At 41.6% G+C, this 16281-nt stretch overlaps 2 protein-coding genes across 4 annotated transcripts; both read right to left on the bottom strand.

Moving 5' to 3' along the window:
• Positions 1–1029: 1029 nt before the first annotated feature.
• ercc2 (excision repair cross-complementation group 2) lies at positions 1030–8331 on the bottom strand. Of its 2 annotated transcripts, XM_061281437.1 has the most exons (23): positions 8188–8331; positions 7944–8043; positions 7575–7652; positions 7442–7504; positions 7249–7362; positions 6917–7033; positions 6716–6832; positions 6397–6520; positions 6223–6319; positions 5968–6101; positions 5729–5897; positions 5531–5649; positions 5365–5434; positions 4717–4786; positions 4542–4643; positions 4049–4112; positions 3755–3876; positions 3592–3684; positions 3439–3511; positions 2964–3034; positions 2739–2882; positions 2223–2366; positions 1030–1746 (listed from the first exon to the last, which is right to left on the bottom strand). In XM_061281437.1, exons 1-23 carry the CDS (start codon positions 8190–8192, stop codon positions 1654–1656), a joined length of 2283 nt encoding a protein of 760 aa, XP_061137421.1. In that variant the 5' UTR covers positions 8193–8331; the 3' UTR covers positions 1030–1653. The 2 variants fall into 2 exon arrangements, with proteins under 2 accessions (XP_061137421.1, XP_061137422.1); XM_061281438.1 differs by lacking the exons at positions 1030–1746; positions 2223–2366; positions 2739–2882; ... (1 more) ...; positions 3439–3511; positions 3592–3684 and having other exon boundaries at positions 4542–4647.
• Positions 8332–8787: 456 nt separating this feature from the next.
• Positions 8788–15090, bottom strand: zgc:154093 (uncharacterized protein LOC777623 homolog). Of its 2 annotated transcripts, XM_061281274.1 has the most exons (3): positions 14930–15090; positions 14815–14868; positions 8788–11046 (listed from the first exon to the last, which is right to left on the bottom strand). In XM_061281274.1, the coding sequence occupies exon 3, from the start codon at positions 10878–10880 to the stop codon at positions 10101–10103; it is 780 nt and encodes a 259-aa protein (XP_061137258.1). In that variant the 5' UTR covers positions 10881–11046; positions 14815–14868; positions 14930–15090; the 3' UTR covers positions 8788–10100. The 2 variants fall into 2 exon arrangements, with proteins under 2 accessions (XP_061137258.1, XP_061137255.1); XM_061281271.1 differs by having other exon boundaries at positions 14815–15090.
• Positions 15091–16281: the final 1191 nt, after the last annotated feature.

Raw genomic sequence — 16281 nt, 5'->3', positions numbered from 1 at the left:
ACAATTTGGTTTTGTCTGATAATAGATATTAAATAAAGAAAACCAACTGGCTAATTGATTTGTTTTAATTGAGAGAAAAAAAAACATCAGCAAAAACATTTCACTAACTGACCAGGAGATGGCGACAGCGCGGCATCTGAAGACCATGGATCGTTCTGCTATGCCGGTTTAAAAAAAAAAAAAAAAACGTAATTAGCTAGGGGTCAAAGGTCAAAGTTTACGGTTCAAAGTTCACCCAGGGGTCAAAGGTCGGTTCAAAGTTCACGGGGTCATGTGCACATTTTCGATTTTTAACTAGAGTTAAAAGTTCAGGGTTCAAAGGTCACCCAGGGGTCACCACGTGGTCACCACGGGTCACCGCGGGGTCACCACGGGTCACCGCGGGGTCACCGCGGGTTCAAAGTTCAGGGTTCACTTTTTTTTTTTTTTTTTTTTTTTTTTTTAGGTTAACCTTTATTTAACCCAGTGCTTCTCAATTATTTTCTGTTACGCCCCCCCCAGCAAGAAGAAAACTATTCGCGCCCCCCCTCCCCATCGTGACTATCCTAACTTGTCTTGTAAGTCGTAAAATGTTGCACTGTCGCAAACGTGACAGAAGTAACAATGAGAGCGCCACTGCCCCCTGCTGTAGTAAACGCGCAATTACACTTTATTCTAGTACTGCCAAAAAAAAAGCCTGTTCCCCAGGGTCACACGCGCCCCCCCAGGAATAGCACCGCACCCCCAAGGGGGGCGCGCCCCACTATTTGAGAAGCACTGACTTAATGACAGGCCACTTCATTAGGAAAAAATCATGGTCAAAGCTTAAATGAAAGTGAAAAGTGCCACTCCCACCCTCACCCCGACTTTCTGATTGGCTGTTTGATCTGTGACATCATTTGGACACTATATTAGGTACACCGCCATTTTCAGGCGTATCTAATCACAGGCCACTTCATTAGGGAAAAGTCATGGTGAAACCTTCACAGAAAGTGCCACAACTAAATGTCTGATTTTCATGTTTTAATTGGCGAATATAAAAACAAGGACTAAAACACCAAACAAGTTTTAACTTTATTTAAAAAACAATATAATAATTTCTCCACGCCATATATATATGGCCACGTCAGGAGACGCAACACGTTCACTGACTGATGCACGGGAAGGCAGTTCACCCATTAACTCATTCGCCAATGGGAAGGTCACGATTCGTTCCCTCACTGATCCATACTACAAACTGGAAATACAAATCACTCACTCGTTCACACACAGATTCGTTCAGTTCATCAAATAAATTGTATACAATGAAACAATGCAAAGGAAACAGTGTAGTGAGTACCAAAATGGTACCATTGTACTGATGCGTGTGCAAATATTTGGCCTCCTCAGAGTTGCTTTATTCTTCTAGATTTTTCATGATGAGTGAGTGAGTGAGTGAGTGAGTGAGTGAGTGAGTGAGTGAGTGAGTGAGTGAGTGAGTGAGTGAGTGGAGTGAGTGAGTGAGTTATAAAGACACTATAGGCCTAAAACAGTGATACTGATGAAATTGAAAAAAAGACAAATGAACATTTTGAGTAGAAAAATGTCTGCACAACAGACAGTGCGCAAAATGACTTTGCAGTCATGTCACTGCTTTACACTCACAACATGAATTATTAGTCAATTGGAGTTCTCTTAGCTCTGATGAGCCATCTGAGCAATCTTCTTCAGCATGTCCTCTGACTGCAGCTGCTCCAGTGTCAGTAGAGACAGACCCAGCTGGTCTTCCTGTGCAGCAGGTGGCGACATGGTGCATAGAACAATTAACAATACGTGGATAGCTAGTTAAATGCAGCTTATCTTGTCTGCCTGATGAGAAACAGTAATGCTCAGTTTATTATCACCAGAATAGTCTGTGGCGCTTTACATTTGAGCTTGACATTAAGCTAGGGAACATTGGAAAGACAAAGAATAGAACGGTTGAACAATTTAGTGTTTAAATAATTCTGTTTTATGTGTTGGCTTTACAAAAATTTCAACTGGATGTAACAAACAGCTTGAAGCAAGCATACTATTTATTTGGAAAACTCCGAGTGAGGATAGCCACTAAGGGAATACTGTAAATTGTTTTTACTGAGTTTTGGTATGTTTTAATAATCTTAATCTGTTTCAAGCATGAGGGACTGTCTACTTTGTGGATTTTCTTCTAATGCGAGTGTAGCTAGGGCATCGAAATAGGAGTTGACTGTAGTGTGTCGCTTCACCTGTCTGAAGGGCTGAGCCATCTGTCGGAGGAAATGCTTGGACAGTTGAACCGTCTCATCCACAGTGAGGTTGAGACTACCGTCGTTAATGTGCTCCTGGATCCAGCGAGGAAGCTTCCCACGCTTGTCCGCTCGGGCATAACGCTGCAGCAGAAATAGAAGACAAGGAAGGCCATAACAAACGTGCAAACAGAAAATACAAAATGGATGCACAGTAGCTACTTATATATGAGGAAAACTATTTTCTCCTGGTCATGTGACATATTTTAAAGTGTTGCTGCCACGCAAAATATGCGTAAAACATTTGAATGAAACGGCAACTGTCTCATACAATAAAGATTGACAAGTCTTGCAAAAGTCACAGCAATGCCATTTGCTGAACGTGGTGGGGCACTGCTCTATTAGCTTCTGTATCAGGCATGAGCTCAGCTATCTCAAAATCTATCTTATCAGTGTCCTTATTTTGATCCAACAACCAACCTCATGTCTCAGAATGCAAAAAAACCTCCAAATTACCTTATCAGCAAAAATCATGAGCCCATAGTCGGTCTTTCCTCTGATGACTCGGCCGACACACTGCGCGGCGTGTCGCATGGCGTCGAAGGTGAGGAAGTCGTTCTCTCGGATCTGGAACTGGTCTCGCAAGTACTCCAGACGGGCCTGCAGCACCGAAGACAGCCGTGCCATGTCAATACGAATTCAGTGTTAATACGCTACAAGAGGAAGGTGGATAGATGTTACCTTGAGGATGCGGCTCTGCGTGTAAACATATGGAACGCCAAACATGATCACGGCTCGGCCAAAGTGGTGCACTAATCACAAACAAAACATTTACTGAATGTTTTCCACGTATTTACATATTCTTACGAGTTATGGCTTTTTTAGTTAGAAAAAAACAAACAAACACCCAAAACACTTCCCTCAAAAAAAGATGTCATATAATTTTATTTCTTGCAAAAATATTCACCTAAATCATAAATTTTTTGCCCCCCCCAAAAAAATGCCAGAAAATATTTATTCCTAAATAAAAGTAACTGATCTCAAATAATTACTGCCTCCCAAAAGGTACTTGAAAAGCTTATTCTGGGAAAAATATCACCTTTTTCTTTTTAAATTCAACCTTTTTTTTCACGTGGGTCCCTTAATGCAAATTCATCAGGACATTGTTGTTGTACTTTGAGGGAACACTACGACATTCCATTTTTTCCACACTTACCGAAATCAATCCCCTCAGACACTTTTCCTCGTGCCACGGACAGCAGGATGGCTCCTCTGCCGTTCTCGCACGCCTGTAAAGACAAAGAGAGAAGAGCGGGGAGAAGTTGACTAGCAAAGACCCTTTCAGGCCTGACCAGGATGTGGACATCACCTCCTGGTACTTTTCTAAGGCCATGCTGGTCTCAGCGGCATCCTGCGTCTCGATGAATATCAGCTTGTTCTTCTGAATGTTTTCCAGAATTCCCTGAAAACACAATGTAGTTGCAAGGTCAGCACAATTTTAACAGAAGCTTATGAGTGAATGAAACACTGACCTGCTCGTACCAGGACGCCACGATGTTCTCCATGTAGACGTAGCTAGTAAAAAATGCCACAATGCCATCAGGAACCACAGCGGACAGCTCCAGGAGCAAGTTGCCATAATTACGGATCACAGCTAGGGAAAAAAGAAAATGTGTCAATGGCACAGCTCAAGACAATTTTCAAATACCGTTTTGCAGGGCCCCATTTAACCAAGTTGAAGTTGATTCATTTGTGCTTAAAATGTACACACACACACGCACACACTTGTGTTACACTTGAACTAATCATAATGTTTTTCTACTCACCAAAATCCTCTCTGGTCTCAAACTTGGAGCTCAGAGCCACCTGGTCGTTTCCACGCCCGACAATCTGGAAAAACCGAAGGAATGCAAAACAAGTCCGGACGGCAGAAATGCAAGGGGGGCTGGGTTGATGGCAGCAACTGCGGCCTCAGTATACACATTATGCATGCCCAAAATGCTCGTGTGAGGCCGTGAAGTTAGAAAATAAGGCCAAAAATAGGCATCGAGTTGACACAAAATACTAATATTATCCTGGACAACACTATCGAGGGCATCTTCTTGAGGAAATGTAAGGCAGAGACCACAATGCAGATTGCAGTTCTTAGCAAATATGCTTACCCAGATGTAAAAAATATTGATAGGAATAGACATTAAACTCATAAATGATCATTTTGTGCACACAATAAACCCAATTGGTCACAATTTTGTATATTGTGGCTGCAAAAAAGTCAAAAGTTCACATCTCGAGCTTAATACTGAAGCTTTCCATACACACCAGCGGGCAGAGGCAGGTTCGCGCCAGTGTCATGGTGAAAGACGCAATGGTGACAGGTCGGAAGTCCAAGATGCGAGGGTAGATGTCCAGTGGGGACAGTGTCTGGCTAGGACAAATGTGAAGACGGTAATGAAGAGTTTGAACAAAACCCAAACATGGGGGTCCAAAGACTTACCCCTGATGTGATGATGACCGACTGAAACCTTTGAAAAACGGGTTTGATGGCGATGGACGGGTCCATGCAGCTGAGGAAAAAGCAGACAAGTCGGAGATCATGTAGTATGTCGTAAAATATTTTTCCTATGGAAAAACCTACAGATTAACCTAGAAAATATATTTCTATACAATCAAACGCTATCAACTAAATAAATAAATAGGACTTTTTTCACTAAAATCAAAGACTCTTAAAAGAAGTTTTTCTCTGAATCTTACATTTTCTCTTAAAAATTAAAAGATGGTTTTCCACAAAAGAAGTAAAAGACCTTTTCATTTTTTAGGGATTTTTTCCCCCCAAGGGTCTGTTTAAAACTAAAATGCGCGGAACGCCCTCTTCCAAGGTTGAACAATCTAATCAAAATGTAAATGTTGGTGTGACTGATATGATTAAAAAATATGAGAAATGTCACTCAGTATTCGGTGTGTAGTTTGTGTCCTCATTAAACGCATGTTGCCCAAACATTAAATCTACAAAACCCTCAACATCACCTTTAATATGAGACTCAACATGGTTTTGCTGAAAAAAAGACTTCAACCCCAAACGTTGTGTTACAAATCCCGACCAGTTCTGCAGGTGGCAGAAATGCAAAACTGCAGAGCCACCGACCTGAAGTGCAACACAGGGTTGGCGATGGTTGGCGTTCTGTCTTCGAAGGGCTCAATGATGATGGTGAAACCTTTGAGGAGAAATGAAAATTCCAAGGTTTGCCTCAAGAACAGTGAATGTTTGAACAAAGCATCAGGGGGGCCGGTGAATCCATTGCTGAGCGCACCTTGACTGTATGTGCTGACAAGCGTGGCAAAGTTGGAAATGAGCGTGATGGCAGAGAAGTCAGCGATGTCCGTGATCTCCAGCGTCCGTAACAGCGACTGCAGACGCTCGGCACAAAACCTGCAAGATACCATCCAATCAGGAGTGAGGAATCATGTCACATGTCACGGGAGAAGTAAGTGAAGGCAGCGGTGGCGACCTGAGTGGCTTGCGGTCGATGCAGACTTTGTCAAAGATGTCTTTGAGGAACTGCGGGGCGCTTTCCTGGACCACATGCTGCACCCTCAGGCGGGACTTCAAGTACTCCATGAAGCGCCTCAGGAAGCCCACAAAGTGCTCAGCGGTACGGATAGTGCCCGGAATGGCCTCTGTGGCCATCAGGCAACCGATCAGTCAATCGGAAAATTCACAATATTCATGTCAGGGTCTGTCTTTTACCTTTCAGGATTTCGTCAGGCAGCACAGGATTGGCTAGGTAGACGTCCGTCTCCCGGGCAACGTTGGCTTCCTTTAAGCCCTCCACCAGCCGTCGATATTCCTCCTTCAGTTTGGCAGCGTCTGTCTCTTTGATTCTGTCAAAGGCAGGAAGCTGATTGCCTCAACTTGTGTCTTCTCCTGAACTCCTAAACTGCATTTCCACCTCAAGCACTTGAGTTCCTCCACAAATTAAAGCCATAGCTGACACGTTCTTACTTGTGTATGGTGTTCTGCAGCGTATCCACATTACCCTGGCAACGGTCCAACATCCGCCTGGTGATGTTGACGCTCATGGAGTCGATGCACACGTTGTCTGCCGAGGACAGGGAAATGCCGTGTGAGTTATGTGGCAAATTTCAGCTGTACACAAAACAGTGGGGTGACACTGACCAATGTTGTGCGCCTCGTCAAAGACCACCACAGACTGCTTGGCCAGCTCCTTGGACACCAGGTCTGCTATCTTGGGGTCTAGCAGGTAGTGGTAGCTGTACACCACGATGTTGGCGTGCAGGATCTGACCACAATGCAAACATGGATGCGATTGGAATCTCCATCAAGAAACTTATGTTTCCAGCATTGTTTATTTCATCAATACCCTGCCTTTGCTGGGTTTTGACTAAAAATATTTTGTTATGGCGCTATTGGGGTTACTTGACAAGATTTCTGTGTGAAAGAGTTGCTGGGTTGGCATCATGTTTCCTGTTTGTACCGAGTAGCGTGCCAGGTAGTAGGGACACCATCCTTTTCTGCGGCCAAAGTCCTTCAAGTCATCCAGGTTGTAGACGCCCGGGGGAAGGGGCACTTGCCGGCCCACAGCGTCAAACTCCTGCCGGGTGCAGCGGAGAGCTTTGGTTACATTTCGTCAAGCAGGAAGTAGACAAAGGCGTGTGGCGTGCGGTGGTGGTGTTACCTCATAGAAGCGACAGACGGGCTGGTTGGGGTTGCTGTGACGTTGGGCGCGAATGTACGATGCTGTCAGACTGTGACACTTGCTGTCCACCTCCTTGCCAAAGCGCAGGCTGCTCACCTTCAATAGCGATTTGCAAAAGGAATATCAAATCATTGCAATGTGTGTGTGGGGGGGTACAAATATAGTGGTCATTTAATAATTTTGTTCATGAAACAGCATTTTTAATTATTTATGTGGATTTTTAAGTATGCAGTGAAACCCACTAAATGGTTTAATTATCTCGTGACGTGGTTTCAGGGTATTTTCACACTGACGAGGGCTTGACGGCTTACCTCCGGGTGGATGCAAAGGTTCTTGCGGGAGGAGAGCGCCAGAGCTAAAAAGTTGTTTTTCTCGCCTGTCTCCTTGGAACAAAACTCCATCAGCTTCCTCAGCTCCTCCACCACCTAAACACATCCATCATCAAAAAGTGAACCAGCAGTTATGCCTTCTACTGCATGTGTCAATGGAGCTGACTTGAGTCACCTTCTCAATCTCGGGGACTGTTCTGGAGCAGTAGATGAGCTTGGTGACTTCCAAAGGGAAGGCCTGAGGAGAAAAAGCTTGAAGCTCTCAGGCAAGCAACCGGACCACAATATAAACACTGGGCGAAACTCACCCGTTGGTATGCAACAATAAGCGACAACAGCGAGATGGTCTTGCCGGTTCCTGACGGCATCTCCAGGACGCCATGTCCCTGAAAGTACAACATGAACACAATTAAGTTTTTTCCATTGTAACATATACTAATTGTATGTGCAATGATAATTTACTGTGTTTGGCTATCATTACGAGTTATATGCATCATATTGTATTGCGGAAGAAAAGGGGAAGCAGGTGTGTCACAATAGACTTTATTGAGTATGCTACAGAGAGAGAGCAGGAAAAAAAGGAGAACCTCAACGGACGTGCGTAACAACAACATGCGCTACGGCATATCAGCCCAAGTCATTTTGGTATTGTTAGAAATGGCTTGTACTTCTCCTACCTTAGCGTCCAGCGTCCTCTTGAGCTCCAGCATGTACGAGTATTGTTCAGGATATATGTAATCATAGGGAAAATACACCAACAGACCGTCGATGTTGAGCCTGAAATAATAATTTAGAAAAGGCCTTTTTTAAAACAAGCTAGCTTCCAGTTACCGCGTAGCAAGCTCAAGACCCTGGCCACGGCAGTCACGCCACAGGCGTTTAAATAGAATAAGGTCAAAGTTAACCACGCAGAATACTCACTTCATTGTTGCAAAATGTCTCCTTTTCTATGACACTCTATAACTTAATTTTATTTAGAATCTTTCATAGATGAGTTTGCTGTGAAGGAAGTCCCTTGCACGGACATTTGGCTTTTTCTTATTTGCGTTGTAAATTCACGACGCATTTCTTTGTACTGCCACCTAGCGTAACATGGGCGTACATACAACAACAAATAGCAACAGTCCTCTTTAAGTGGGAAATTTCCTCCTGAAAAAATATTTATTGACTAACTGATACGATAACACGATATTTAATAATGGTATTTCTTAAATTAATTCAACATTTGTTGTTTATATAATGACATTGTTTACATATTGAATGATATTTTAAATGCATATTAATGCATATTAATGTAAAGTTTTTAATTACGAAGCAATGGCTTTCATAAAATGGTTTACATAACTACATTTTTCTAAGTTGAATTACCTGTCTATTTATTTGAAGCATTTATATTTTATGGCATATCATTTGTTTATTGACAGTTATTATATAAAATATAAAAGAGCATAATTATCGCCAAAAGACATGCTACACTTGCCTCATACATAAGAAATATAACTTACATGCAATGAAACATATTAGACTCTTATTTTTACAATTGGAAGATTTTTATTGATACATTTGTAGAACTGTACACAGCATGCATGACTTGACAAACAAGAGGTGATTGTAATTATGGGTCAGTCAACATTAGTTGGACAAGAAGCACTCTATGTATGTAAAAGCGTTATTCCATTAGCTTCTGAAACACTTAAGCTTAAAAGACAATATTGATGGGAGTGGCAAATTTGTTTTGATAGTTTGACAAAAGAATGCCACAGATGTATACCACAGATGTGTTAGTAAAACACCTGGAAAGTGTGTAAATTGTGAAAAATATGCCTATGTTGCCTATTAGGTAGAAATTATTTGTGTGATTAGGTCTTCACATCTTCACATGGGATAAAATGTCACTAACGGGTATTGAAGATGTCTGCGATAAGGCTCTTGGGGTCCAGCCTGAGCCTGTTGCCTCCCAGCAATGACAGTATCTGCAAAGTATTCATAGCGCTTTCATGATTCAACATTTTGTTATAGCCTTACTCCAAAAGAAATCCAAAATCCCCCCTCAAAATCTATACATGATACTTCAAAAACAAATGTGGATATTTAAGCTAATTTGTTAAAAAAAAGATTTATCACAAGATCCACCAAAGCTCAATTTTCATTTTTATGTCTATGTATTTTTTGGAGTAATACATTGAAAAAAATATTTGCATCATGGAGTGTTGTGTATAGATTTTTTTGTTTTGCTCTGGAGCACACAGTTAGACTTCAGATTTTCTACCATTCATCTGCATAATAATAATAATATTTAATTAAATAATACGTTTTCCACATTGTCATTCTGGGGTGTTGTGTGTAGACTTTTAAAGGGAATACAATTTGGAAAAAGGCTGTAACATTAAGTAAGTGAAGAGTTGCGAATGCTTTTTAAATGCGCTATACAACTTACATTTGCTAGGCTTTATTAATTTTTGTAACAAACTTACAAAAATTAACGTCATATGCGTATTGTGTGTATGAATTCTTATATTCACATTTAATTCATTCTGGAGTTAGGTTGTAACATAACAAAATATGGAAAAAAGTGAAGCATGAGTCATTCACAGTGGTTCACCTTTTCCACATTTCATTACTTTTAACAAACTTGCAAAAATTCAAAAAAGTCATTTTGTCATTTTAGGGTGTTGTGTGGTTACGTTTTTGAGGAATAATATAATAGTACATTTATTCATTTGTGAAAACAGTTAAGAACTTTAAATAGTATCTGAAATTGCTGCATCCAAAATGTCTGCCCTGTCATCAGTTATTTTAATAAATCAACTGAGAAAAAGGCTTTATCGTCCACCTCACAGCTCACATCGGTGGTCCACGTCCTTGTAACGGTCCATGATCCTCAGAACATCATCAAGGATGGAGGGCCCCAGATCCAGGTCAAGGTCCAGACCCGCCACAGAGTTTGATCGCAGGAAGAGTCCGCACGGTAAATCGCTGCGCAGGTCCTCGTTGCTCAGACCGGTGTACGAGTCCAGACTGAGGCCTCGCCGCTCATCTGGGGGCCCGCAGCCGTCCGACCCCGACTCCTCCGACGACACCTCAGAGAAAGATCCGGACGAGGGAACCAGTCGGCGGAGGGACGGCGACAGGGAGATGTCCAGACCACCGTGCTTTGAGGAACGCTGCCCCTGCTGCTTGTCAGGACCATCTGCAGGTTGTAGGTGGCGCTGTTTGACGTCGTCCAGGTGCAGGCGTGGTGGTTTTGGTGGCGCTTGCTCGTGGGCAATGAAGACGGGCATGGAGATGGTGGTCTTCAACAAACCAGAGGATGAATGCTGATAATGGAATCCATTATAGGAGTAATCCGAGGCGGCGGCCTCATCCCCGTGCCGTCCATCCACGCTGTGCGAGCGAGTGTCGCCATTACGTGCCGGTAACATGTCCATTTTGCCACTTAGGAAGCCCACGTCCCCGAACATGTCTTGCTGACCTTGCGGACCCACGTGGGCGCTGTGGCGCACATCACCTAAAGGTGGACTGATCATATCACCAGACAGAACGTCGCGAAGTTTGGGCTTCTTGCCTCGTTTGGGTGTGGTGGTCTTAAGATATATGGGGGTCTTGGCGGGCATCCTACGGGGCAACTGGCCGCCTCCGCCGGACACCTCAGACCACTCGGGCGTGCGCCGAAGCAGTCGCAGACACCACTACGATGGCACGCAATCGGTCCAAGAAGACTCTTCCACACCCAGGACGGCGCAAAGTCCTCTGGGAGACCTCTTTGTTGTGTTTTGGAATCTGAGCAGAGAGAAAATGTATGTTTATTATTGTTGTTGTTCTATTAAACCGTTTAATTATGATTAAATGAATTATAACAACGGAATTTAAAATGAGCATGACTTACTCATAAACTTATAAACACAAACATATACTGTATAAATCAGGGGTCACCAAACTACGGCCCGCGGGCCGGATACGGCCCGCGGGACCGTTTAATCTGGCCCGCCAACCCTGAATAAATTGTATTATTAAACTTTTTTTTTTTTTTTTGCTCATTTTGCCTGCAATGACTGCGTTTCCCCAGTAGATGGGGAAGCGCTCGCCTGCGCATTTACTACCGGAAGCCGTGTCAGAAAGCTCGGTGCACACTCACAAGTGCGTGTACGGACATGGCGCACTCGCGCTCTATTTGTATCAGTCCCGAATTTAGAGCGTAGGCTGTGACGACAGCATTCTTGTAATTTGCGCGCTGAGCTTTCAGATGCAGTTTTGCGCTAAAGCCACCCACAAACCTTCCCCTGGAATCCTTCCGTTAAAATGTCGCCCAAGTAAAGCAGTGCCGAGCGTTTAAAAGAGTTGCCAATTTGGCTCGACGTACGCGACGTGACGTTCAGCCACATGAACGTCAACATCTACCCGTCACAGATCGAGGTAAACGGACCAACACCTCGGATCTCGCCTAAGAATTGCCACAACAAATTTTACTCCAGACTATGACGCACTATCAAACTTTAACAAAAAAGACAGCAGTGTCTACAAGCCTACTGGAACCTACAAAAGGATTATAAGGAAGGAACACAAGAACTTTAAGAGACTGCTCATATGTGTCAGAGAGGTTCTGCTCTGACAACTGAGCTGAACTTTTATCTGTTAAGATTGTGCATGGCACAACAGAAAGTTAATGTTCCATGTTTTTTTTTCTATGAAGAACCCAGAGAGAGTTATTTAGTTATTTATTTCCTGTTTTTTCTGTGAAGAACTCAGAGAGGGTTTAGTTATTATTTATTTCATTAATAGTGTTATTATTTGTTTCCTGACTTTTTTTCTGTAAAGAACCTGGAAAGGGTTATTAAATAACCGTTATTTGGTTATGTGTGGCTTTCTGGAAAACAATAATTTTTTTAAGCTCCCCTACGATCGTCACACTTTTTCTGTTACAAACTGCCACCGGCCCGCCATCAGAGAAGGGAAAGGTTATGTGGCCCTCACAGGAAAAAGTTTGGGGACCCCTGGTATAAATGCTCACTTTTTTTTTTTTTTTTACCTCATCTTTGAATGACCTGGCCCATTTGTCTATAAAAATTCAAATGTGGCACCTTTTATTCATTTGATATAATTTGTATGTATTTTATACATCCTTAAATCACTCGATAAAATTTTTCACATTTATTTAATGTTATTTATATTTAATCAATGGGATTTGTATTCATGTTTTTATTTTTAATAGAACTTTCATAGAATATGATTTCTTCAAAAGCAGCCACCAATGATCTTCCTCAGTAAGCAAACGTTGTATTTGTGGGGTTTGGCCAAGTTACAATCAGTGAGAGAGTTTTCAGTTGATGTCGTCATGACGATGGCATGTGAAGCTGCCCTGTGAATGTTCACACTCATACACAGTTTTATCTGTTTTGTGTCCAACGGTCCCTGGAATTGTATCAATTGCACACACACAGAAAGCCACACATACTGTACATTCACTGGCCACTTCATTAGGGACATAATAAAATGTCATCCTGAAGACAATGTTAGTGGGTGTGTAAGAATCAAAGTTTTAACACATTGCACGTGAGTTTTGCCTTTTAATTGGCTTTTTGCCATATTCAAAAAGTAGTTGGAAAAAGTTTTAAGAGCAGATGTGTGCACTTCAACTGTAGATTTTTTAAAAATGTTTTCCTCTGACTTTGGTCACAGACAAATAAATAAACAAACAAACAAATAAACACGCGCTCCGCCACCTGGTGATGACATCAATATGACATCTGGTTGTGCTCTAAGCATTCTTTTGGAGCCAAGACCATACGGCCCCCTTTCTTCTCCTCTTTTTTCAGCTGTTGACTCACTTGTCATCCTCTACTCACTGAGATGCACACATGTGAAGGAACGTGTGAGAGCACCAATTACAGCACTACTGCACCATTAAAGCTAATTTTGCATTTTTGTTGCCAGATTTGACAACCTTTCATATTACCCAAGCAACTTGGCAACAAATCTAGCTACTTTTGAAATTTGTATGTAAATGTAAATATAGTACTGTATTGTTGGGACATGCCGAAAGTCCCCACACCATCGGTGGGCATCCTACGCTATTTGTGCTTATGGAAGCTGTCTATTTCTAAATTCCTAGTAATTTACTCACCAACATTATTCCATTTGACTGCCATTAAAGTTTATAAGCCCAAAACGTTCTCCTTTTTGGATCACGACTCTGTTTTTACAGATTCTTCACAAGCTCCAGAGCTGTTCGTGGCAAGTGGCTCTTCAGGCTAGTGCTACAAGACCACCAAAAACAACCATGCAGCAGGATCGATTGACACCAATCGAACTCCCAGTGGACCCACGCTAAACATCTGTTAAACAATTTGACTCATCCAACAATGCGGGCTCAGAGGGGAGCGTACCGTCTGTAAAAACTGTATTCACACTGGTTTCTAGCTGCCATCATCACCGCAAATAAGTTACGAAACTTCAAAGTTGCTCTGAGCAAACAATAGACACTGTGAAAGCCCTGACTGAAGTGCAGGCATAAATACAGTACTGCAAACCAATTTTTTGAAAGCTTCACTCAGAAGCTCATTCTTAACTTTGTACCTTAAGGCTCTCTTAACACAAAGAAAAACACAAACAAGTGATGGCTCCTTCCATGAAATACTTGTAAGTTGGGGAATTTGTAAATCGAGGTACCACTTTCTTCAGTGGGTCGTTTGTCAAATTCATTCATATGTCTAAATTGCCGATCTCCTAATTTGATCATCGGAGATCGGGAGCCGATCACGCGATTTTCACCAGATCATGGCTTGGGGCAAAAAGATATTTTTTATTCACTTTTGGAAATTGTAAAGGTTGCAAAACTGAATACAATTCTATAAACATGTTGTCAATTGTAGCAGTAATAGATTATTAATCCAATTATTAAATTATAATTTATAACAAACACACACACACACGCGCACACGCACGCACGCGCACGCACACACACTCGCATGCGGGGTCTACTGTAATGATAAGGGGAGATTTTAACAGTTAAGAACTTTAGCCAACCGTCTACCTTTAAGACCATTGATGGTGACGTCACTCTTGTCTATTCTGCAAAATGTGACGTCATCAGTCGCTTCCACCTTCTCAAGTCTCCTGATTGGCTCTTTCCATCTGAACTGTCACGCAACATTTGTAACTGTTGTTGTTCTTAGCCTTAAACATATACAATACCATTCATACATAACAATAAACTACCCTTGTTCTCTTTCCTCCTTATTTTTCTGATGTCACCAGTTTTTATTCCCACCTACATCTTCACGTGCGTCAGCTCCGTCACAGCAATGCAACACTGACATTAATTTGAGCGAACCAGAGATGTGAGCCGCCTCCTTCTCGCGTTGGGTGTGTCACTGTATGTCCACAGCGCACTCTTAAACGTCCTCGTTGTTATTAATGCCAATAAAATAATAATAATAATAATAATAATAATAATAATAATAATAATAATAATAATAATAATAATAATAATAATAATAATAATAATAATAAAGCGTCGATTTCCTGACTGGTGTGTGTGCGGATATTTACCTACAACGTGATGCGTGGTTCCAACACCATCCTCTTTCCTTTCATAATTTCATCCTGTTGTAAAAGAAAGCGTTGATGTCGTGGTGATGGTGGTGGCGGCGACAGAGTTGTATACCTCCAAGTAAACCTCTTGCAGACAGACTGTCGCTTGACGCTCCTCCCGCGTACCAGAAGAAGTAGAAGAAAGCGTTGTTGGCGTAGTGATGGTGGTGGCGGCGACGGAGTTGTACACCTCCAAGTAAACCTCTCGCAGACAGACTGTCGCTTGACACTCCTCCAGACAAAAGTGTGGCGTGAGCAAGATAATTGATGAAGACAATTACATCCTATTAGTTGTTTTCAAAATAAAACACACATCTTTATTTCCCGTTGGTTAAAACACTTATTGGTCAAACCATGTCAACCATAATACACCCGTCATTATAAGAAAATGTATTTACATACGTTTAACATCTTACAAATACGTAATTGACAGGTTACTTTTACTGTGTTTCATTTACTTTGGCATTTTGATTTGGTTTCTGGTGTGATTTTGTCTGCCTTGATAATCTTGAAAAATGCTAATCAAAGCTGGCAAAAGGATTAAGAGGATTCACGCAGGTTATTTGATCAAACAGGTAAACTTGTTAGAGCGCTATAAATGTGCTAATGGCCGTGGAGGGTTTAAAATGACCGCTTTGAATACTACCGGATATTTTATTGTGGATTGTGTGTGCGCATGGGTTAATTAAGTGTTTGTGATTGCATTTGCTTCGCACCAGGATTGTAGAAACTAAAAAAAAAAAAAAAAATCCAAATCTGGTCATCATCTCATTTTTGATATTTAAAAAAAAAAAAAGCAGGGAAACATCCTGAATGTGCACCTTCATACAGATTTGCACCAAATCTGGTACTGTATTTTGAGTTGTTTTGTAAAATCTTAGTGTACAGGCACACATACATTTGTATACTTACTGTAAACCCTTCCATTGTATAATATATCATGTATTCAGACGGTATACTGTCTAATTACAATGTACATACTGTATAGTGAAGATGCGGGAGCTAACTAGCTACATATCATGATCAGTCATCATAATATTTATAGCCTACAGATGCCTGAAGGAATAAGACACTCACATACATTTACATATCATTTCATGCCTCATACTCTGTATGCGAGTGTAATGCAAGTTATTTAACACTGGCTCGACTCTACTGTAAAAAGCAAAAGTAACATTGTGTATTATAAATTATAATTATAATAATTGTATTAATAATCTATTACTGCCCCAGTTGACATCTTTATAGAATTGTATTCAGTTTTGCGACCTTTAAACAAATATTATTTGTACTATTAATATGGAAAGTATGAGTCACACACACAGCTGCCTTATCATTTGTGATGAGGAAGACGAAGATAATAATTAGGCAGATGTGTGTTGTCAGCAAGCGCACACAGTTAGTTTACAGTCCTCAGAGACGCCT

The sequence above is a fragment of the Syngnathus typhle genome, linkage group LG6 (assembly GCF_033458585.1).
Source record: "Syngnathus typhle isolate RoL2023-S1 ecotype Sweden linkage group LG6, RoL_Styp_1.0, whole genome shotgun sequence".
NCBI classification, from domain to species: domain Eukaryota; kingdom Metazoa; phylum Chordata; class Actinopteri; order Syngnathiformes; family Syngnathidae; genus Syngnathus; species Syngnathus typhle.
This window is presented reverse-complemented; position numbering and strand designations above follow the sequence as displayed.

What these genes read in the sequence shown, in the direction of transcription:
- zgc:154093 (XM_061281271.1), bottom strand. Translation starts at nt 10,880, where the DNA reads ATGCCCGCCAAGACCCCCATATATCTTAAGACCACCACACCCAAACGA.
- ercc2 (XM_061281437.1), bottom strand. An exon ending in AACCCTGTGTTGCACTTCAG is followed by an intron (nt 4,787 to 5,364) that starts GTCGGTGGCTCT and finishes CTTTTTCCTCAG; the next exon opens with CTGCATGGACCCGTCCATCG. An exon ending in TGAGACCAGAGAGGATTTTG is followed by an intron (nt 3,877 to 4,048) that starts GTGAGTAGAAAA and finishes TTTTTTCCCTAG; the next exon opens with CTGTGATCCGTAATTATGGC.